The sequence below is a fragment of the Temnothorax americanus genome, unplaced genomic scaffold (assembly GCF_048541705.1).
Source record: "Temnothorax americanus isolate GAGA-0224 unplaced genomic scaffold, ASM4854170v1 Scaffold1, whole genome shotgun sequence".
Lineage (NCBI taxonomy): Eukaryota > Metazoa > Arthropoda > Insecta > Hymenoptera > Formicidae > Temnothorax > Temnothorax americanus.
In genome coordinates, this window is record NW_027509230.1 from 6980743 (window position 1) to 7005674 (window position 24932).

At 43.3% G+C, this 24932-nt stretch overlaps 1 protein-coding gene across 5 annotated transcripts in view; it reads right to left on the reverse strand.

The window, feature by feature from the left end:
- Positions 1 to 24932, reverse strand: part of Eip74ef (Ecdysone-induced protein E74) — a 190450-nt gene that overhangs the window by 54364 nt on the left and 111154 nt on the right. Inside the window, exon 1 of one of the 5 annotated variants that reach the window (XM_077404527.1) lies at positions 3148 to 4811. The exons of the other annotated variants lie outside the window; for them this stretch is intronic. Coding sequence (XP_077260653.1) covers positions 3148 to 3481 — 334 coding nt within the window. The 5' untranslated portion in view covers positions 3482 to 4811. Of the gene's footprint in view, positions 1 to 3147; positions 4812 to 24932 lie in introns of those variants that run through there. 5 annotated transcript variants of the gene reach the window in all.

The following is a 24932-nucleotide window of genomic DNA, read 5'->3' on the forward strand; positions in this document are numbered from 1 at the left end:
TGATCTTCAGAGCATTAAAGCGTAATTAAGATCCGAAATTATTTATAATATTATATAATATATAAAAATTTTGTGTAGAAATAAAGAATTTTAAAAGAAAAGATAATATGTGTGGAAATTGTGTGATCATATAGAAGAAATATGAATAAAAATATCATTTAGGAATAGAAATGCGATGAATATCGAAGTGTACAATAAAATCCAGATTAGCCGTATGTATGATAACAATTAGTACGTCAGGTATTTTCCAAACAACTGAATACGAATCTGTAATTAATTTAAACGTCTACTTGATTTATGAAAGTTTCAAACTATCATTTCATGTCTGTTGTACGCAAAATAAATAATGTAGAGAGAAAAACCATCGGTAAAAATTATCTATAGAAAAACGAGAGAAAAGCTCAATTGTTAAATAACTGTTCGTGCTGTTACTTTCGTCAGACACGTTTTAACCCTTGCCTTCCACGGAAAAAGGGTTAAGAAATTGCCGGAACGGTAGCTCATATAAAACTTTCTTATCCGAACAAAGAGCAAAAATGTAAAAAAATATTTGAAATATTTGATAACCATAAATTTAAATGTTTATTGCCAGATTCACACGGTTGTAAAGTACAAATGAAGCGACATAATTTCGATGATTAGTCCAACACAAACTGTACTTTCCTTTTACTACCTGTCGGCAAATACTTAACCTTTTTTCCGTTTTTCGATGTCAAAAAAGCAAACTTCCCGCTGAGAAAAAAGTGAATCGCCGCTAGGGAGATTGACGAAACACATGGTTAAAATGGGTTGACGTATCGTCATTAAGTTGACAAATGGATTTTAGGGCTTTATTCTCTTATTAAAGCAAAAGTATTCTTAAAAAAGCCTTGCGTGTATTACCTTCCGAAAATTAAGAATGTTGACCGAGACGAGACGAAATACAATACGAGGAAGAAGAGGAATAAGACAAGATAGATATTCATATTACAACATACAACATAACTAACTACAAAATGTAAGCAACCACAAATTACAGATACGATTAAAAAATATGCCTCCAATGTTACGTGGTTAGAAGGAAAATGTAAAGATAGATTATAATAGATAAGCATGTATTTATTATTCCTAGAGTATTATAGCCATTACTAGTCCATTTTTTATCTACGAGTAGTTTGAGCAATTTAAAACTGATTTTTCCGTAATAAAAATGTCAAGAGATTAATAATATTTTATTTATAAACAATTAAAAATAAAATTTTTCGAAAAATTTTATGGATGCAGACGATAAAACCTTATCGTTATAATCTCATAAGTAAATTCTATTTTTAAAATGTTTAATATTAGAAATTAGAAAAAGGTGTAAATAATGTTTGATATAATATAATTAGTAGAAATTCTACATTAAGTGTTATTACATAATAATCGTATTTATTATTCGATACGAGTTTGAATAAAAGCAGTTATCGATGTATTTAAAACAGTAGTTACGAAACGCCTCAAAGAAGCGGATGTGACTACGCGATGTGAGAAATTTTGGTTATCGAGCACTTGGCATTAATATTTGAGCAGAGAGAGTATTTCTTTCCTTTTTAATTTAACATTCCAATTTAACAAGCAATCTAAAGAAAATATCACAAAATTCAGAAGCGTCGCAGATATCGAGATGTTATTTTTTTGAGATTGTTTATAAAAGTACATCCGGTGGAGCCGAGAAGTAATACCGAATCTCAAAGAAAGCCTCATCGAACATGAGTCGAGATGAATTGTACACGAGCGATACGCGAGGATTTAATTTCGTTGGGGTTGGGGCAGGTCACAAGGTATTATCTGACCAGGCGCGAGTGAATGAGAGCGAGAAAGAGAGCGAGGGCGGCCTCGCGGAGCGATAACGATTGCGGGGCCGATTACTTGAAACGGGTCGACGAATATCTTCATTCCGCCGCTGCCGCTGCCGCCCGCGCCGCCGCCGCCGCCGTCGTCGTCGCCTAACGGAATGACCTTCGGCGGAGTGGCTTGCGTAATATTTTTATCGGCCGAAATTACGCACTGGCCCGACGAGTGCGCGCGCATTTCGGATCATACGCGCTCATATACGATCGCGGCGATCGAAAAGCCGTCAATAAAGTACGAGTGACACAATAAACTCTTTTCGCGCGACGGTCAAAGTCGCTACGGGAAATACGAAAGAAGAGAGGGAGAGAGAAAGTGCGAGTGAGAACGTATATTTCATCACAAGTCACGCGACGCGTTCAATAAATAAATTATCATTCGTCGAAAAGAGCTTCGCGTTTTAGTCTAATTCGGAGGTGAACAAATATAAAAGATACGCTATTGCCGTCATTAAGCTACCTTATCGCGGAAATGACACATTGCAACAATCGTGCATGAGTTACAAATGAATTGCTCTTATATGATAACATGAGAAAATTGTTTCTGTTAGATAGGTGTCGAAATAGACGCAGCATTCTGTATTTAACGTATAACGAAAATGTTTACGCTATAAAAATGTAAAGATGTAGGCGGTAATCGCACAACGGTCTTAACTTCTAATCCAATTCGCTGAGTAAACTTGAGCAAATTTTGTCAAGGATTTACTTTGCGGTAAAACTGGAAGAAGGACAATTAGAGAAATTTGTCATAACGTTAACATTTCCAAACTTTTAGAATTCAAAAGGCAGTACTCTCCTTCTCTCTCCTTCCTCGACTCAAGAGAGAAAGAACGAACACAAAATCTACATATTAGTCCAAATTCTAACATGTTTGACCCTTAAGTGCGCAGCTTTGCACATATGCAAAGCGACTTTTCGATTCTCCGTGTACTCTCCCTTATAAAGTTCGAACTGAAAACGCGCGCACGTCTGCATAAAGGGCCTTCTCTGGCCCTTTTGGCCCCAGAAGAACCTTCGCATCTATAAAGAATTCAAATTAGTGTATAAAGAAGAATTTTTTAAATACTTTTTTTTAGGATTCCCTAAACATGGCAGTCATTGAGTCATTATTTTAAAAAATATTCAGACCGCTGCGAAAAATTGCGCATTTAAGGGCCTAAACATCGTCGAGAAGAATGCAGAAAATTTTCCCGTGACGCGATAATTGCGGTAGGTACGCGGATGGACGGAAAAAATATCGGCGAAGCCTGACATCGATTTACAGATCGTAACTCACGGTATCGTCTCATGAGGTTCTTCTTGTAGGGTTTGGTGCCGGGCGGCCTGGAGCGCGATCTCGTGCCGCCGCCGCCGCCATCCTTTGTTTGTTGATTGTTATCGGAGCAAGAATCGTCGGAGTCCTCGGAGCAGGTCCGATCCTCCCGCTCCTGGCTGTACTCGGACGCGGTGGCGAAGCATCCCCGTAGCCTTGGCGCGGCCGCCTCGTTCCCGTAGTCGTCGACGGGCAGGTCCTTGCGCTCCCGCTGATCCTGCTCGTCCTTGTCCTCCCGCGTGAGCTCCGCGTAATCGCCGACGCGTACGCTCAGATCCAACGGTTGATCCTCGAGCATGGTTTTCCGTGGCTCTCTCGCGGCGCGAAGAAGCCCGTTCTCTGTCTCTTTCTCTCTCTGTCTCTTTCTCTCTCTCTCTCCCGCTCCCTCTCCTCTGTTCTTCTCTCTTTTCGAATCTCTTCCGGCGATCGACAGGATCCACCACCTCCACCTTCGCACTACCAGGACACTTGGTGCGGCATCCCGCGATTCCTTTATCCTCTCTCGGTATCCCCGAACAGGGCGCACTTCTCTCGTCGACAGACTTTACATTGCACTTTCGCGGGGATTCCCTCCCCGCTGCCGCGGCGCGATGTCACTACGGGATGTCCTTCGAATCCTCCTCCTTTCGAGGAAGCCCTTGTCCTCCCACTCCCGGAAAACGGGCGCGATAATGACCGGCGCGGGTCCAAGCGCACTTCGCGCGTTACACTTCCGGTTTCGCGCTCTTATCGGTTCGGATTATCTTCTGTCGCGTCGCGGTCGACGGCGAGACAGTAGCCAGGGGAGGGAAAGAGTACGAGGTAGACAGACGATAGAGAGAGAGAGAGAGAAAACGTGTACCGTAGAGACCAAATGTAAGATCTTATCGGTTTAATATCTGACACGCTCCCAAAAATGCCACGCGAGCTGTCAACAACGAGGCAAGAGCCTGCAGGCAGGTTTAAGCGCCTCTCAAACGAAGAATGTACGATCGCGCGAAGGGAAGCAGGACGGAGAGGGGGATCCTCGCGGCCCGTGGCGATCCGAGTTCCACGGCCTTTTCCGGGATGCCGGGAGAGAGACACGTTCCGCGCGTTTCCGATGACTCGACGCTGTCAGAGCACTCTCACCTCTCTCGCCGGAACGTTCGACACCCACAGCTCGACGATCGACCGGCTGTCGGAGGAGGGAGGGAGGGGGGGGGAGGGAGGAAAACAGGCCGTCGAGTTTTCACGGTCGCGGCGAAAGACGGGATCGTTCACTCCGGCGCGGCGCGGCGGTAAATTTGTCGTCTCAAATCGCGTTCTCACCAATACTGGGCCCCCCCCCCGACGAGATACCACACACGGTATCACTCTATGTCCCCGACGACCCCGTCGTCGCAGTCGTATATCCGTATTATCGTTGTCCTCCAAAAGGGGAGAAGAGTCGGGTGACGAGGAGGGAAAGAGACGCGCGGTGCGTGACGCGAGACTCGAACCTGTCTCGGTGGAGCGTTAAACCGCGTTCTCCTGCACCGTGGCTACGGTCGCCGGTGGCACACTGACTGAGTCGGAACCGGGGTAGCCCGCTAGTCCGGGGTCTCGTTCACTCTCCAGACTCTCACACTCCGACTCCACTCCACTGCCGCGCCGGTCAGCTCTCGCTCGCGCACGTCACTCGCGCCAGTCGAGTCGCGCCGCGCGCCGTGCCCGCCGCTCGGCCCTCTCCGTCGCCCGGCTTCGGCGACGCTCGGCTCCGCCGTCCCGACGCTCCGCGCGGCGCGCGCTCGCCGCGCGAAGAGGAAGAGGAGAGAAGCGGCACTGGCGGCAGCGGCAGTCGGCGATGCGGCGCGGCGGCGGTCGCACGTATACACGCCGGCGAATTTACCATTACACGCGCGCACGGCGTGGCGCGGGATATGCGCGGATGCGTAGCCTACCGCAATGTCGGATCCCGTGACGCCCTCCCTGCATAACAACGTCGACGACGGCGACGGCGGCGCGGCGCGGCGCGGCGGCTCGGTCCCGCTTGCTCTCTCGGCATCTAATAATAAATGCCTCTCTTTTTCTCTCTCTCTCTCTCTCTCTCTCTCTCTTTTTATTTTTCCCTTTTTCCTCGTTCACTCGCGCTCTTTCGGCCGCTCTCCTATCGTCATCGCGAGGGAAAAGCTATTTTTCCGTCTATTGGAATAGGACGCGCAAACTCGGCTTGGGTGCTGACGCACCCATGCCTCGCGTGACATTAACCTTCGATCGTCGACGTCGGGAGAAATACGAGTAGTTTTGGATCTCAAAATAAGCTCGAATAAAACAAGTGTAGCAAATAACGGAGGCGCTTATTATGTTTTACGAGATAAAGCATCTGGTAAAATATTGAAACAAAATGACAGAGTACAGTTGATTACATATTAATATCAATTGCAAATATAACAAATAGGTTGTGTGGCATGTACAAACAGCAAATATAATACACGTATGAAAAACGGGTGTACGCGGACGTATACGCTTTGCTTTGCTTTAGAAATAAGTATATACCATAAATTATACACACGGATATACAATATATACAATAAATATCAGGAAATATGGTAGTAAGCCACTCTTGATTAAAAATATATTAATTCTGAGTGTTAATCGATAAGTTTCTAGTTTAAAGTTGCCAAGATTTTCAAAATTGGAAATTAAAGATAGTCTAGCTAAATTCATTAAAGAAAAGCTCCAAATTCGTCGAAGAGCTCGACAATGTGTGTTCCGTACGTCACGATACGCTTTACACAAAAAAAAAAAAATTCGCCGCGTCTCGGTGCATAACGTAAATGCTCGAAAACGTGATCGAGCCGCGCGGTCTATTTCCGCGCGGACCATTTCCCCGTGTCGCCAGACGCCAGCGGCGAACGTCGCGTGCGTCGCGTCGCGGGCATAAAGTCCGGCACGGTCCGGCTCTCTCGGCTCGCGCGAGCCCCTGACATTGTTTCCGCCTGTCGCGAAGAGCGGGGCCCGCCGCCGCCGCGCCGTCGCGGGAAGAGGAGAGCACGGGAATGCGAGTGCGAGCGCGGGCCGCGGTGCGGTGCGATGCGGCGCGGCGCGGCGCGGTGCGCCCCGCGGTATGGGTGAACGTGCGTGGCGAGGTCGCCGGGAGAAGGAACTCTTCCAATCCGACCGCTGCAGCCGCGGTAAACACATTGCAGGTGCTGCAATTGCGCCGCGTGCAACGGAGATACGCGAGTCGAATTTCGACGCGGTGACGTTTCGTAACGCCGCCGCGATCGGTCGGTCGGTCGGTCGATCGGACTCCCGTCTCGACGGCGACTCGCTTTCGTTCACCGAAAAAAAAGCGGCCGAGCGTAGGCGCGAGGCGTTACGGAAAATAATCCTTTCCTCATGCGGGAGTAAGATAAATCTAACGTCAATCGCGAGTAGGATGTAAGAATTGACCAATCACAATCGAATTTGAGGAGAATAATCGACTGTGATTGGTCACGTCTTACACGACTCACGGACTTTACGACTCGCATTGTAAACCTAGTGTTAATAGAATGCGCCGACGCGACGACTCGAAATAAATTTAATTAGCGTGATCCAATGATCCAAAACCGACAGTTTCTTTGAATACCTTCGCCATCGCCCATCGTGTATCACTTCGTTCACATTTCATGTGGAATCGATATACGATGACAATGGATTCTTCGTTATTGAATTCCTAGTATCAAATTATATTCAAATGATATATTTTATGATTTCAGATGTTGTACGATATAGATTTTGAATCAGTGCATAAACATCTGTATATAAAAAGAGATCAATTTATAACATGTGTTTGATTTGGATTATTTTGGATTGGCATTAATCGAGCGGATGCAACTTTTTTCAGTTTTTTATGTCACTTATTAGTAGTAAAAGATGGTGATGTTTAATGTGAAACATTGCACTTTAACATGTGCAATTGTATCAGCAAATATTTTTGCTTCAACGTTAAATTAATATTGAAAATTTTGAAAATTAATATTGAAAACTTCACTGTTAAATTCGTAGTATCAAACTATACCCATTGTCAATTTGAGTCGTTTTTAACCATTCCTATATAGATCGCCACTGTTCTTATTTAATATGTCGTTAATTTAACTAAACCAATTAATTCGAAATAATACTATTTTGTGTTGAAATAATAAATTTCGACACCACGGTAGTTAAAAATAACAAAATGTTATTTGACTCAAGTATTTGGTTTAAATTCCATCCTTTTAATATTCCATCATTTAACAGTGTTGGAATACTTTTTGCGCGCAATATTATTTCTCGTCCGAATCATAGATAATAATCTTTCGTCAATTTTTCCAATTCATTTTTCATAAAAAAAAATTTTCTGCGACTCGATCGATGATTAATTATACGGAAATGTTTTGTAGAGCGGTAGTTTCTCGGACACACGTATGGCTAGACCGCGCGATTTCTCGCGGGGCGAACTTTTGCGCGCCGCCGATAGTATATAAATCGTCCGGATTATCGGCGACCGCTTATCGGTCGACCATCTCTCGTTCCCCAGCGACACCAAGGTCTCATGCGCGTGTACTCACGTGCGTGCGCGTGCAATGTACAAGGACCCGGCGGGCCTAGAATCCAGCGAGCGAAGAAGAGTGCGCGCGATATCGCGAGACGCGGCCGGCGTTCGATAGATCGTGATAGACCGCGAATTATTGGCCTGATGGAGCGCGAGGCACCGTCGCCGGAGGCGTAGCCGGAGGACAATGAAACCAGCGCCCGCGCTTCCCAGAACGCGTCGCGTCATTCTCAAAAGGATTTCCTTGACGAGAACGCTGCTCTCCGTCGCGATGCCGTCTATGACGCGTGACATCCAAACAAGTTCTCTCGTCGCGATCCAGCTCTTATAAAAAAAAAAAAGAAGAAAAACACACAAGACGAACGAATGGCATTAAAATATAGATACCTGGTGCAAAGGTTGAATATTAGAGAAATCGTATACTCGGCAACTAAATGGAAATAAGCAAACTCAAAGTCGAAACAAAGATAATCTAACCAACTGCGTCGACGTTTAATATCCAAAATCGGCATAATATTTTAGCAAATTTAGATTTCGATGTTGCAAGTATGCAATGGAAACACACCAGATGCCATATATTTTTTATACCTATTTTATTCCAACCACAGTTAATTTGTGACCTACTTCTAGCTAACTTTTAGATAAAATTTTGAGTTAATATTTCAAAATATCGTGTCCTGGAGAAAGTACAGCGATCAATAAGTGACCGTGCCAACAAGGAGCATCAATTCGGTAAAGCGATCAATTTATCAAATAAAACTCCAGTTGTATATGCTAAAATAAATGCAAGATATAAAAATTGATTTTCAAATACTTCCACGGTTGCAAAATTTTCAATATTAATTTAACGTTAGAGCAAACAACATTTGCTGATACAATCAATTGCATGTAAAAATTTCTCATAAAAAATCCCATCTTTTGCCATTAAATGATATAAAAAAACGGAAATATATATAATTGCAAGATCGATTAATGCATAATCTCAAATAAACACGTGTTATAAATTGAGATCTCTTTTATATATAGATATTTACGCACTGATTCAAAATCCGTATCATGCAATATCTAAAATTATAAAATATATTATTTTCTTTAAATGTTTAATATCCATTCGTGTAAGAGAAATGATATAATGTTTCACTTGAAACACCATGGCTGCGTTTCGATATTCACTGCCAGTGCCAGTACTAAAGTAATAATAGTATACGTGACGTAAACTATAGATTTTCAGTACTGGCAGTGAATATCGAAACGAAGGCCCATATCGCATCGAGAAGAAGAAATGCTGTTCCACGACGAGGAGAAAGAAAAGAAAAGAACAAATATAATATTTTCCGATATACGTGCGTTGTCGATCGTGTCACGGCGTTTTCCTTAGAGGCGGTGAACTCATCGATCGAGCCGTTGTCGTACCGGACACGACAAATAGCCTGAAAGTTTTATCGCGGTTTGCACAACGTGGCGCGATGCAACGCGCGTGTTAAATGCCACATCCATGCGAAAGCCCGTGACGAATCGCTTTTAAGGATCGATCGATCGAACTAGCATTTCAATCGCAGAAGTGCGTTGCTGTAATTCTTTCAACGTTTTAATTCGATATGCTGGATGTCTCAAGATTCGCGATATGTCGTCATATAACAATTAGAACAATATTGCTGCATAATGTAAAATACATCATATTGAGAAAACTTCAGTATCCTTTTTCAACATTGAATGTATATGTTTAATTTGTTTGTTTGAATAAATCAAAGCTCGAATTAAAAAATAGTGAAAGCGAGACGTACTAACTTATTATTATTATTAACTTTGTAAATCTTGCGATTTTATTTCCCGCAATTATTGGCAGCAGAGAGTTGCTCAAGAGGGCAACGTATTTACGGCGGCTTTTCGCGACGCAAAGCGACGTCCCGCGCCAGAATGGCGAGAGACATCTGCATTAAAGGGTTCCGTATGTATGTAGAAACTGGCGTTACTATCCTCGGGGCAGAGCCACGCCACATCGACAGGGGACCGGCACCGAGTTATTTTAGCGCAAAAACGGCCTACGCTGCCGACCCGGGAGAGAAAATCTCGTAACTCTCGCCGATCTCGAAACAACCGATCCAGGAAAACCGCGATTTCTAATCCATCATTAGATCCGTTACGACGCCGACGTATTCATCTAACGCGACCCATCTAACAATAACTCACTCTCCTTTACGGTTTCGATCAATTTTTTATACATTGTGAAATAATTCAAAGGATACAGAGTAACGAGAAAAAAAGGAGAATAATTTAAAATAATATACGAGCTTTCATTTTGCTATATTTATATATATTTTATATGTATTTTATTATTTACTTTATTATTTGATTAGAAAAAGAAAACAAAAAAAGTTTTATCAAAATATTTAATAAATATTCATCTAATATATTTCTTGAAATTTATGAATAATTTTACATGTTCTAAAAATCATACCTTTGACAAATATGCTCGTACTAAATTTCGGAGACTGTTTTGACGGAAATCGCTCATATAGGATATAACATAACAATCATTTGAAACATTTTTTCAATAGGAGTATACTTTTCAAGTATAATAAATGTAGTAAATGATATACGCTATGTATCATTTTCTATCATTTATAAAAAGATTTCCATTCAAAATGACGTATCAAAATAAGATTATATTAATGCTACTCAAAACTAATCGACGGTGAAATTCAAAACTATTTCTCTAAATACTATTTTTTTTTTCGTTATGGAACGTCATACATTCGCCAATAGAATGCTCGGCTTTAATAAAACGCCGCGGAAGAATGGTCACATTTATTTTTCGCCAGCTAATTCGGTAATATATGACCGAGTGACCTAAAAACTTTACGACGGTATCTTCATCAGTCCCGAGACGTCCAACGAGAGACGATAACTCGTAATTACGACAAAGGATACGTCGGCTCTGTGTGCTGAAAATTGTGCAGCACACTGGTCCAAGTGTGTGTGATTTAATCCTTTCCGGTCAATTGGTATATAAGAGTGTATTATATCTCACCATCTTCCCCACGAAGTTAGGTAGTGCAACAGGTGTACTATCTGTTCGTAAACGTGTCTCTCTCCGGAATCTCTCCGCAAACGAACCCAATTACGTGTAATTTACGCCTCTCGTGTAAATTAGCCAACATTTTTGCACAAGTTGCAAGATCTGTCAAAGTTAATAATATGTAATTGCTACTCAAAGTATGCATGATGTTTTGATCCATGCGCGTCGTACTTTCCTATTTGCTTTTTCAAAGCTGGAAAAATTATAACCATTAAATAAATATAAATTCCAATAGATTTTATTTCACTTTTCATTTTTTCACTGCTATTTGCGCTTATCTTCCATACTCCTGTATTAATTAATTTGTTTATTTATTTATTTAACGATTTATTTAATTAGTGATCTATTTATTTAACAATAATCTTTCGATAGTCAACTAAGGATAATTATATGAATTATATACGGAGCCGCATACATGCGTAACGTATCTGTTAATTATTTATCGCAATCGTGGTAACTGGTAGCCACTTGCCTCAATTTTCTGCATGTAAGCGTCACGTTCTCTTTCTTCGACTTTCTACGTCGAGCGCCGTCAACCTTTCCAATTGTCATCTCAATCTCCTTGTCTCGCTCGCCGATATCGAAGACGAGCTTCCTCATAATATAACACTATTTTCGAATCACAGGGAACTTTCGTTATGTACAATTTATCTTTGTAAGTAACATCGATTCCCACGACGCAAAATAGAAGAAAAATATAATTTTTTTATTTATAACTATAAGTTCTCTTAAAATTTCTTTTTTACACTTTCTTGTAACTTCTCTGTCTCTCAATTAAAATCCTCTTTTATTCCATACGCTAAAAATCAGGAAGTATACGCAAAAATGCTATATTCAACCGTAATGTTCTACAAGACAGCGCAGCATGGTGTCGCGCGAGATTTTCAGAAAATCACGAGCTTTCATGGACATGAGCCGGTAAATTGCACATGGCGGTGGAGAAAGATACTTTGATACATTAGCCCGTGATGCCGCGAAACAGTGCGCGTGCACCGCCGAAGAAAGTGTATCCCGTCTCGTTCTTTTCTCGTCCGTCACAACCCGCGCCTCCTCCGCAGCCCCGTAATTAATATCTGGTGTGGCGATTCGATTAAACGGCTTATTACCCAGAGAAAGAATTAACACGAAATGCCAACATGCACGCGCCTCTCGATAATTGCAGCCACTCTCGCCACACGAGAGGATGTAGTTCGAAAAAAATCTCACTGCTGCGATGCTTGTGTGTAGTTTTCAAAACAATCCTGTAAAATCAACTATCGATTATGCAAAAATAATCAGCGAATTATTCGTCGATAAATACTGGGAAAATTCGAAAAAATAATTACGGTTTCCAAAACTTCGTTTTCTTTAAAAAAAAAAGAAAAAAAATTTGAACTACGTCAGCTTCATCGTTATTAAATATTGAAAACAGAATATCTTTTTATTTAAATTAAAAAAAAATTTAATTATTCGTGTTCCATTAATTATTAAAATAATATGGACTGAATAAAATCGTAGTTTTGATTTAATATTAACACGAATGATAATTTAATTAATTAGAGATAGTGAAAGTATAAATATTATATATAAAGTGTTATATTTTTTTAGATAGGTCGATAAAATAGTAGACAATCATCCGTTATAATTAAAAACTAACAGGCGTCGAAAACGACGCACCGAGAGTTTAGTTTCTCTAAATATTGCGTGATTCTCGTTAGCCTCGTCGGCATGGAAGCGCCTTTAATTTTTCACCATTCTTGCGGGAAGGTGAAAAGAGAGGAGGAAGAGATATTAACTGGTGATTCAGGCCGAGACTAACGCGCACTTTTCCTCAACACGTTTCTCCCCGACGCGGATGATTTCCTCTTCTACGAGTCCTTTTTCTGCCTCTCGTCATTTGATGATTCAGAGCAAAAGGGCAAGTTAGAGATTTCTCTATAGAGATATCATTAAAGATCTGAACCACTTCCACTGACTATTTTAGCTCCAAGTATCGGTGTATATATGTGTGGAGAGAGTATATAATAAAGATAATTTTATCCCATTAAATATAAAGATCAATTTATAATAATTTTAAATCTCGTCTACACAGACTTTCAATGCACATTAATTGCTTTAAACATTTTGATTTTGCGTCACAAAAATTTTTCTATCTTGACTTAGAACCTAATCGTTTATAAATGTCGATTTAAAGCAAATATCAATGCCTCGTTGAGACGAACCATCCTGAGATTAGCATCGGAAGCAGCAGCGAGAGTGCGCGCGGCGGATGAGCCCGAAGGTGCCAGAACCGTGAAGAAACCTCCTCTCGCGATCGAGACTCGTCAAGGACACGAGGGTGCGGATCTGAGGCGCGTAGTTGCGCGCATCGTGCGCCTCGTTTTCCTCTTCGCTACGAAAATCGCCCTAACCGAGTAAGAGAAAGAAAAGTTGCAGCGAAATCGCGTTCCACATAACAACAGCCGGAAAATTTTCCTGCCGCCGCTATCTTTTTACATGAAAAGCACCGTTGAATTGCAGGTGCATATGAGAACATTTATGAGCCACCTTTCCCCCTCCGTACGTAAAGATTATCTCTTTCGGATTTAGCGCAAATGTTAAAATTATTTTAAGACGTGCACAAGATTTGACACTTATCAATGAATAACAAATCAACTACATGTACATAATAATCGCAGCAGTCGCGTAGTAATCGTAAACTGGATACATCGCAATATATATTTTTAGCCCACAAGAATGTACTCTTTTCGTAAGTGGGTTCTCACAGTTTAGATGTAATTAAAGCAGGCACGTCTATCATCGACATCGTTCTTCGTCGACGCGCCACGATTGTCGTATAGGAATCCGGGAGTCCTCGGTGCTGGTTGCATGGATAAAAGACCTCTCGTCCTGCGAAGCGTGGCGCGTGTTCGACGTGCAGTCACGAAGAGGTGCCAGAAACCGTGAAGCAGTCCCCGTGCATGCGACTTTCCAAGGACATACGTCGAAGAAGAAGAAGAAGACGACGACGAAGAAGAAGGAGAGGCGACGATGGAGGAGGTGGAGGAGGGAGCGATTCAGGCGAAGGAGGAAGGGTAGAACGGCGAAGTAAGAGAAGAAGAAGAATCCCCTCGCGCGGCTCACGTCCGCGAGAACCGGAAAGATTCCCTCGATCCGCTACGAACGGCTTCCAAGGTCCGCGATCCGTATTCCAGCGAGACCAACACATGCGAGCGCGCCGTACTTATTCACGCGGCCACGCACGCACCGCACGCACGCCTCGGACGCACGTCCGGCCGCGAGGTTATTGTTTAAAACGTTCCCCTTTATTGTGTCTACAATGTGCTCGGTCGCACGCGGCCGGAACGACCGGAGGGCCTCTTCTTCTCCTTCTCCTCTTTTACTTTCTTGGTGCACGTTGCTAAATATGCCTTTTGCAATTCTTTCGGTTATGCCGCGTTCATCCGTTCTCGTCTTCGGTCGGTTGATTAGCGGTCGGGATCGACCGTGTCATCGTGCGAGATCTATCTCGGATAGAAAGCATATTGTACGGGGTAGCGCACTCGATTTTGATTTTAGCAATGAATTCCCTCTTATCATGCTGAAGTGGATTTTTCCTCGTCGATTTGCATCATACCTGCTAATCTTAACGTAACTTTCGATCAAAATGATCTCGCGGAAATAGATAGTGTTGTTATCACCGTATAACGTTATCGTTCAATTTATATCAGCTTGTAGCAATATTGTATACTATCTATACGCGCGCGCGCGCGCGCGTTTATGCATTTTCATACTTTAAATAATTCCCTTAACATCTAAGAAAAATGCATTCCTTAACACAATTAAAGAATTTTTTAATAAAAATATCGAATAATTATTTTCATTATACTTAAAGTTGGTCATATTAAATCACAAGTAAGAAACCTTAAACATCGATCACAGGGAAGTTAAAGCTTTCCAGAACGTAATAAATGTCAAAGCTGTCTCCAAAAATAAGCTGCCTTTAATTAAAATTCGAAATTGGAATACAATATTCTTTATTAATCTTGAAGAACGACCTTATTAAATGTATCATTAGGTTTTTCCTATAATAGGATTCTATTTCAAGAATCCTATTTCCAATACATTCAAAATGTATCCTAAAAATCGTATTCGACATTTTCCATATGATTTTCCTATGAAATGTATATAATTATGTATCTTCCCATTTATAAATTAAACACATTATTATATTTTCATTCTATATTTGCTATCTATTCGCGTGCTTCTAAGTTATTAATAAATAAATACGAAAAATTTCGGACACTTTCATTTCCCTCCCGGATATAATTCTAAATTAGCGTGACATTAATTGATTTAGGAGCGTAGCACCGCGCGAGGGCATTTCTCGATCGAGTTTTATTACGCGTGTTGCCGCGTTCTCGTATCGAAGTTGTCGATCTCGATCGACTTCCTCGCTTCTGCGAACTCTTTTTCGGTATATACGTTCGATCGTTTGCGGGACGTCGATCGCGAGACGCAACGCGGATACCTTCGAAACACGTTTATTGTGTCTACCAGAGAGAGTTAGCCGCGTTGAGACTGTACACGCGGCTTGGCACAGCTCCACCGACGTGCACAGCCGCAACCCTCTACGCAACATGGTTGCACTTTCGTTCTCCCTATTCGTCGACAAGAGACGTCGAATCGCCTTTCGATTCGAGGCAACCGGAGGATTATCGAATCGCGCGGATAAAAGTGAAGCGGACGGCTCTTCGCTTCGAAAACATCGGTGTGAAGATTCGAGCAATTTAGCTGCCAGTGGAAAGTTCTCGGTATTCTCTCGCCTTGTTTTTCAAGACTCAATAAATTCAACAGTAACGTATCTCTCTTTCTCTCTCTCTCTCTCTTGATAAGCATAAAAAAATGCTGGAAACTTTCCGTCGCGATGCACGCTATTTAATTGTTCAAATCTGTTCCAGCAGTAAAATGTACCGTTTCTCAGTTTCTCCCTGGGTTTCATATAAGTGATCGCACATTTTCCTCATAAAGCTTTGTACCTAAAAGTTAAATCTTATACGTATGTCTGGTCGTTGCGGTCGCAATATACCCTAGTGCTTTATCATAGTAGGAAATTGTAACAAAACCGCAGCAACGTACAATTCGAGCTTCGAGATTTTCAAAGGGAGATGCGCCACGCCAGGAACGATTACGCTAATTCTACATTCCCGACGAGGAATCCATCGTCTCTTCGAGAAACGCACGTCGTGCGGAGAGTCGCACTGCCCAAAGATCGTGTCGTATCTCCTTTTTCTCGAAGGGGGACGGGAGACACGGACACGCGCTTGCGGGGCACACACGCGCACACGTTAAATCCGTGTGGCACGTATACGAGTGTATCGCGGCCACGTGTGTCCATGTGCGAAGCTAGCAGCGGCTTGCATGTAACGCGTCTCGGCCGGCGACTTGGAAAGGGGAAGTAGTCGTCGACGAGCGCGAGGATGAGGAGAAAGGACGCGGAGGAGGAGGAGGAAGAAAGAAGGGTGGACGAAGAAGGTGGACAGAGCAGGCGAGGCGGGAGGAGGGAGGTCACGGAAGGGAGGGAAGAGGCAGGACGCGGACAGACGGACGGACGGGAGGTGCAGCGAACTCTCCCAAGGCCTGCGTATACCCCCACCGTGCGTGCAACTGCAACTGCAACTCTCGCGAACCGCCGCGCCGCGCCGCGCCGCGAGTCAAGCCGGGAGAGATAGCTCTAGACCTGGTGCAACACGCGAGTAAGGATACACAGCAAGAGCGGACAAAGAGAGGCGAGCCCGGAAAGGATCGGCGTGATGGCGAGGAAGAAACCAACTGGAGACTGGAGCGGAGTAGAGCAAAGCAAAGTTTATTAGCACGCTCTCTGACGCTACGAAAAGGAAAGTATAAAGAGAAGGCGAAAATCCATCGCGTCGGGGATCACTGGAGATTTCACACTTCCGAGTCGAAAATAAAATAAAATGATATGTAGATCAAAGAGTTTATCTCACTCTCTAGTATCGCATTGAGACGTGAGAAATATTATAATCCTTTGCTGGTGTACCATAGCAGAATGAGGTACGCCCACAGGCGTCGCAATCAGCTTTAGCTACGTCGACGGTATCGACTTTTGAAAACAAAAAGACGGTCGCAAAAATGTCAAGAAATTGCTTTGCGAAACTTACGTCGCGTAACTTATTTACGGCCCAAAAAGTATGGGCAATACTTTTATTTCAGAGTCTCTCTCGCACACTTTTGTGACTCATGTGAAATGAATGAATTTCGAACTTACTACTTAATTTGAGGGAAATCTGCGTTGTCGCTCGTTATTCGAGCGACCGCTGTTCACAAAAATTTTCATTCGAAATTCGTACGGCGCGCGGTCGTTACCTCGCTGACCTACCGCATGTCCGCCTCCGCTATTATTTCCGTCCAACTGTCTTTTAACTCTCAACTATTTGCATCATTCACGTTCAAAGTCCAAGGTGACCGAAAACTGATGGCACTCGTCAGGGAAAACGCAAGCGTTGACGCGATGCGACAGACCTGAGATGAATGACATTTTCTGTCACGAGCGAGAATAAGCACAAAGAGCAAAGATACAATTTACTAGCCCGTACTTTCCATCTAATAAAATAAAATCCCTTCAAAATGCCAATTGTATATATTCAATAAAAAATAGTTAAAAGATAAATGAAAAGATAAATTGAAACAAAAAAGAAAGTAAAGCAAAATGCAGAGTTACAGTGACGTAAGTTGTAAATTATGAAGATCTTGAAATTTTTTGCTCGCCTCGTAGAAAAAGCGTGAAGGTGCTTGAGAGGGAAAGAAGAAAAAAATACAGAAAGAAAGAAAACTTTCTTCTTTTCGTTTAAAAGCAAAAGTTATGCTTCATTTGTGTCAGGCCGGTCGTATACCCGCGGACACACGGGGGCGATTAAAAGTGAATCAGGTTTTATTTCCTGCTCCGAGCTCCCATTACCTCGGCACGGCGCGTTCCGACCGACTCCGCGTATTATTATTTACTCGAGGAGAGGTGCGTGCACGCCCGATACGACGACAGGAGAGGCCTGACGCCTCGTCCGTAAGCGAAACCGATTATCTTGCGCCGTGTTCTGGGTCGATTGTTAACCGCGAATACGAGCGATCGGACGAGTCGCGCGCGCGCAACAAGCGATACCACGCGCTTATCGCGTGATATTAGGAAGTTCTGATGCGATATATATGTCGTAAATATCCCGTCACGAGAGATTCGCTAAACAACCGAAGATTGTCATAATAACTTTCCACGAGGCTTGTACATTGTCGTTCGCTACATGCGCGAATCGACGTTATCCGGGACGATACTGTAATACGCCTCTTGGTAATACGTGGACACCTCGAGACAACTCGTGCCTTTCGCGCGACAACTCTTTCCTTTTCCAACGTCGTTAAATTTAAGCTGCTAATATGCTGTTTTGCGGCGGGTGTTAAGGTATTTGTCCACTATTAAAACGTACGCGAAGGCTTTCATAATTTTTCTTGTTTGTCTTGACATCGATCATTTTGATTAATTGAACGCGAACATTATTGCGACAATATTCTTTACTATTTTCCACGAACCGGATTTACTTGCGAAAAACATTGAAATGATGCAATCTACTCTTCATAATCTTTTCTTATCGTTTAATTTTACACTGACTTAAATCCATTCACTTTAATTATTTGTCGCCAAATGCAGCAACGCGACGGTTTATCCGTTATTAATTACACTTTTATTGTTCTGTACGTGATTGCATATTGAATCGCCTCGTGGAAAGCGTCGATACGAAGATTGAAAAATACATTGTTAACATTTATTACATATGTATCTCGTTTAATATTATATCGTCGATCTATCTTAATTGATTCAAAGCTAAATGTAACGAGCAAATTTTCACATTTTCCATCGTTCCTCACCTCATTAAACCGGCCAAAGTAGCACATCGGCGAACGCGAGGTGGCGGCGGATCTATGCGAATCGCGCGGATCGAAAGTGAGATCGGAGATCTGCTCGCTGCGCGTATCGGTCCGCCGATTCTCGCGTGCGTCGCGTGCATACGTGTATGCGTGTGCGTTTCCTCCGCTTAAGGAGATAGTGCCAAGTAGATACGCGGTCCAGCCGCGCGAGACTACCTCCTCCTTCGTCTCTCAGTCGATGTTTTGGAGTTTGCGAGCCGCGCGGTATACCGCAGTTCCACACATACACGTGGTAGTCGCTACACACACACACACACACACACACACACGTACGTGCAGAACTGCATATGTGCAAGCGCGCGCTTCGCGCACGAGCGAGCGGACGAGCGAGCGAGCTCGTTTGCCACGCTAGCCCTGGCCTAGATAAGCTGACGCGAGTCGGGTTTGCATCGTTGCATCGCCTTAAGCCCGTCTCACGCACCGATCTATCGTTGTCTACCTTCGTTATTCCCCCGCGGTTCCCTCCTCCCAGCATTTCCACACGTACCCGGTTATCGATCGGCGCGCTCGAGCGTGAAAATCCGACGGAATCGATTTTCCAATTTCAATGAAATCTTAAGCTACCGAAAGCCTAATTTATTTAAATGCGCGCATGAGATTCTGTTCACGTGAATGAATAAATAGGGGGTAGATCCCTGCTACTTCGCGACGACCGCTATATATCGTAGGATTATAAGCGGATTTGTCTCCTACAATATTTCTTACGATGTTTCTTTTCGCTTAGCGATGTACAATTTTGTGCTGCGGCAGCGCATGTTTAGGGCAGCTGCATTTCCCTTAAGGGAAGCTCTTATATTCTCTACTTTGGTAATGTCAGCAAATCGGATTTGCATTCTATCACCGTCTTCGGCACACGCACCGACCTATCATCGAGCCATCATCTTCTTGCTCGATTCGAGAAGACACGAAGATGATATCGCCCGTGATTGATATTTTCAGCGAAAAGTGCAGTTCGAAATGCACGACCGGCGAGGCTCGAAATGTATAGAAGGCGCAACGAAAGGCGGAAACCCTGAGCAAGAATGTAGCGACGAAGGCATTCAGTTTGGCGGGAGCACAGCTTATAATTTTGCTCGGATCATCATTTTCCGTTTCTTTTTAGCTCCCTTCGTCCGATAACGAAGACGGCTCTTTCTTCTTTCGCGGTTCACGCCGTCTGCTTTTATCATACGTGACGTAATCCATGAAAAATAAATGTACCACTGAAGCGACAAACAAGTTAGATAAAAGTTAGATAAAAGCAATATTCCCCAAAAATACTGATTTCTTAGTAAATCTAAAAACAATTTTCCGAACTCTTAGGAAACTTATCGTCGTGCTTGGGAATTCGCATGAAATATTTTTTTAGTTAAACTACAAATTACATTTTGTCGAAAAATAGCTTCACTCATGATTAACCGAGAAGAGAATTTTATTATCTACTTATATTTCTCGAAATTTACGTTGGTAAATCAATTTTAATGTCAAATTTTATTTTATATATCTTAATTTAGGACGCTCTGTATAATCTCGTGTTGCTCCTCACTTATCTTATTTGTAATATTATTAATATAATTATGCATGCGATTAATTCCATTGTTGAGTATGTCAGATTGCACTTTCACTTATCTGACGGAATCATCTGAGATTAAGAATATAACGTATACGTGTGCTCTTGCCGCGGTGTGAGCGATCATTCTTGAAGTAATACAGCATTCCTCTCACCCCCTCCCCATCGCCGTCGGCTTTTTAAAAATGTCGAATACGTAAATGTAGAAAATGAGCCTGAAAGATGAGTACAGTTTTACACCACGGGCACAAACGATTGCATTTACGATCCTAGGGTACGGCAAATTTCTGGCACGCACGCCAACTTCCTTCCCTAAGGCGCTCCGTTGGATATAGCAACACGTATCCGTCAACGTATGTCGAACAAACAAGAAGACGGATAGGCCGGGATGGAGCGATACACGCTTCAGGTGTGTTACGCCGTAACCCCAATTCCCCCCTCCCACCCCCCGGCGGTTAACAACGGTGACGTTACGCCATTTCACCGCAGGATCGCCACCAGGGTCCATTTTCGCATCCGTACATTTTTTATCGCTATACGCGCCGCGCGGGATTGCGGCCGAAAGTGCATCAGTGGCCGAATTTATGACGTTGCGTCGCGTATGCATCGCCGCCGGCGCGATGTAACATTTATCTGCGGGCGGACGTTGGGACGGGATTTCGAACGTTATTTTAAACTGCGAGCGCGAATTGGGTCGCACGGCGCGGTCATCGAATCGTAATCGCCATTTTCCTCGCAATATCCCGCATATTTTATGAAGTAATCGCGATTTGCCTGCAAGTTTACGCAGCTTCGAGATAGGACTCGTATCGCGTCTCGATAAAACGAACACGCAGGCACCGCGCGACTTTCGCCATTGCACCGGGCGCACTGGGGATTTAATTAATGCAATTTATTATTGAATCATTGTAATATAAATCTTCTAATTGCTCCAGTAAAAGTAAACCGCAATCGATTATGTTATGAATAAAAAATATTGTCGCCTTTATAACCGTTCTAAAAATACATATATTTTTCATTTTTATATAACAAACCTTTATGGAAGTGTGCTGAAACGTACAGCGACATAACTTTTTGTAAAAAGATATCGATATACCGACATCGGAAATATTCGGTCGAATAATTCCTCTGTGCAATGACTACTTCAAAACTGCACAAAATGCTATTTTCATTCTATTTTTATAAAACTTATTGTTAGCTGCCGTATTTTCGTTAATATATAACAAAGCTCTTTTTATAACAAAGTATGATAAAATAGAAATTTTAATTATACGAAATCCGATAATTTCTAAATTGACTGTAAAGGACTACGTAATTATGTCTCGACGATCTTTTTTTTTTTTTTTTTTTTTTTTTGCGCAATTCCACGTTTATAACTATTACAAATCGGAATCGGGACAATCTCGAGCCTCGCGACAAGTGCAAGCCTCGAACCGCCGGATTCGGCTGCGCGATTTCGACGGTTTCGCGCCAATCGTTCTCGCGCGTCACGAGCATCAGCGCACAGCCACGAGAACGGTGCATCGACGGCGATGCGTCGCCCGGCGCATGCGCTGCTCGGCCGATGCACGTGGTAAATGCAAGTATGTCAAGGCGCGACCTGAATTTTCCTACTCTCGGTGCCTTCTCCCCCCCGCGGCATTCCCCACGCCCCCCCTTCTCCTCTTCCCATTACATCGCGCTTACTCGATGCAAGATGCAACTACTTCCCTTCCAACCCCGCGCGGCACACCGCATCCCTCCCCCTACTACCCGCGTCCGTCGACTGCGTGCGTGTGCATCTACCTGCGCCCTCGAGTACAGCACGCGCGCACGCACGTACCGTACACACAGGCGCGCGTGATACAGCAGTCAGCGTGCGCAATGCGCGTGTGTACCAGTGTACCTGACACGTTCTCTCTGAGAGCGTAAAAATAGCGAGAGCTCTCGTATCGAAAGCGATTCCTTATCCTCGTCAAGACCCCTTCCGCCGAGCGGATTTTTCTCCGTCGCTTTTATCGTCGCGCGGCGGAAAAGAGAAACGCCGCGTCCCATCGATCGGTCTCGTTCGATCGGACGCGTGGAAGACGCGACGAAATCGAGAAAGCCCCGTTCTCCCCGAGAAACGGAAGAAATGTCACACTTTTCTTTTTTTTTTCCTGACATCGAACAAAGCCCCCGCGTCGTTTCGCTTTTCGCGCACGTTCTTATCAACGTCGTTCTTGACGTCTGGAAGGAAATAAAGGTCTATAGTGTCGACCGAGAACTCCAATACTATCCCGGTCATCCTTATTATTGTTATCGGAATTGACCCGCGCAATTTTAACGAGATCGTCACATTGCCGATATATCTGTGAATTAAATCATAAATCTCGATACTAACGGATCCGCGGTTGCACATGTCAAATAAATTTCGTACAAACCCGCGTCGCGAGATTTATGTCATGTATCAAGATTATATTTATGTTCAAGGCGATTTCCGTCTCCGAGAAAGACATATTAAAAATTGCATCCTCTTATCGTCGTGTATACACCACATAGATTCCTTTGTAACGAGTAAAATTTATCTTGAAAGCACGACAATGCTAAGGAGGTCGCGCAAAAAAGGCCAGAGATAGATATCTGCACGATACGCGGATACGAAGTCAAGATTACGTCATTCCTCGGTATATTATTTTTACATACTTCCTGATTGTCCGTAATACCTCGGGCAACGTATTTAAAACGCACGACGTCATTCCGTCCTCCTTTGATTGATGCACCCCGAGGCAGCTGCTCCTAAGCTTACGCGCGCGCGTGTGTGTGTGTGTGTGCGCCCGCGCGTGTACATGAATGACTTCGGGATGTGTGTGCGCGATGCTTATGCGTTGCGTGTGTGGGTGGCCCTTACGTACGTACAAGTGTTCTTACGTGCGCGTGCACTTGTTTTGCGTACGCGGCTGACGCCTTTACGAGCGCGGCTGACACTTTTACGACCGTACCGTCGCGGTGCAACGTACGATTAGGAGTTAATTGAACGACGCCTCGCGTGATTCTGCCCTCCCCCACGTCCCCGAGCCGTTTGCTCTCCTCCCCCCTCCCCCTCCCCCCCCTCGTCCGCCGAGCCTGTGACGGATTTCGACAAAGTTGGAAGAACAACGAGAAACGCATCATGCGGGAGATAAGACATTATCGTTCCGGGCGTCCCGGCCGGTGTACATCGACGCGCTCGCGCGTAAATCATCCAAGCGCGAACGTTACGTGAACGTTTTGCGTGGAAACGCGTAAACACCGCGCGCAGCAATCGTCGAAATGTGGGCGCAAATTGCCGTGGGATCGAGACGGAGTTCAGTACCGCGCAAATATGACATGAAGGTAAATTGCATCGCTACTCATTTTTTCCCCTCATTTTGTGCACTTTAATTATGCGATCCGTGCGACGCGCCGCATTTATACACATCGTATATTTCTATGTTATTAGAAACGAATAAATTGATTGCGCCACTTGTAATTTATAAAATGATAGGCAAAAGCTACAGAGAAATAAAAAGAGAAAAAATAGTTTTCAATTTATAATTATACCGTGCGAAATAATTTTGTCGCTCGCAAGCCAAAATTATTCGATTTAAACTATGATATAGTACAAGTGTCCCTCTATAAAGATATTGTTAATTTTACGGTGATTAGTTTGCCAGTCGCACAAATAATCGCATGTTGTCGCGGTCGCGCATGCGTAATGAATATACGCATGACCACGAAATTACGCCACTATTATACAACAACTCGCATTGGATGCATGCGAAATTAAAGTACTAAAAAAAAACGAATTAATGAGATGAATGATATATGCTGATGATTGTACACATGTCTCACTTTCTTAAATTCGTTTTCCTTCTATAGCGAGAAATTTGCCGAGAATTACGGCATTTTTCTCTCAGATAAATTGAAAGGTATAAATCTTACTTTATTTTAAAGATTTTTCCTAATTAAAAAGATAATGTTTAAATATAATCAGACAACAAAAAGAACAACAATTCGTGTAATGGAAATTATTTAATTTCACACATTTCAAAATCTAATATTGTATAAATATAATATTTCGTAATGTTATAAAAATATATTACTAAGCTAATAATTAAATAAAAAAAATTTTTTACGATAGTTGATATTTATCCATTACTCATTGTACTAACAATAAGTACTTCTTATATTAAAACATTTAATACAAGAATATAGCTGTATTCAATTAAGTGTCTTCAAACAAATCTACTATTACGGCTTCATCAATATTCTTTTCAATCGTTCAATCTTGTTCCGTATTTCCAGCCTACCAAGAGTGTTTGAGCAGTCGTTTATGATAAAATAAAACATAGGAATTCCCCCGACGTTCTCTCCCTTGTTGCTGACAAGCGAGGTCACTCCCGATCCACTCGCACCCCTATCGAACGATCAAGTCCTCCGAGTTTCGACCGGTGAAGAGAGGGTGCGCGCACGCGACATTTTTTTTCCCCCATTAGGCGTGGTTAGGTTCGACAGGCGTACGAAGCTTTCGCTTTGGGAGGGTAATGTCGCCGGTGATCGAAAGTACATCGATTTAGAAAACGTGTAGGTGGGCGCTGACCTACCCCTACCCCCCTGTCTTCGTCCCCGGGACGTCCTTCCAGGCGTGTCCTACCCCAACCCAGACATCC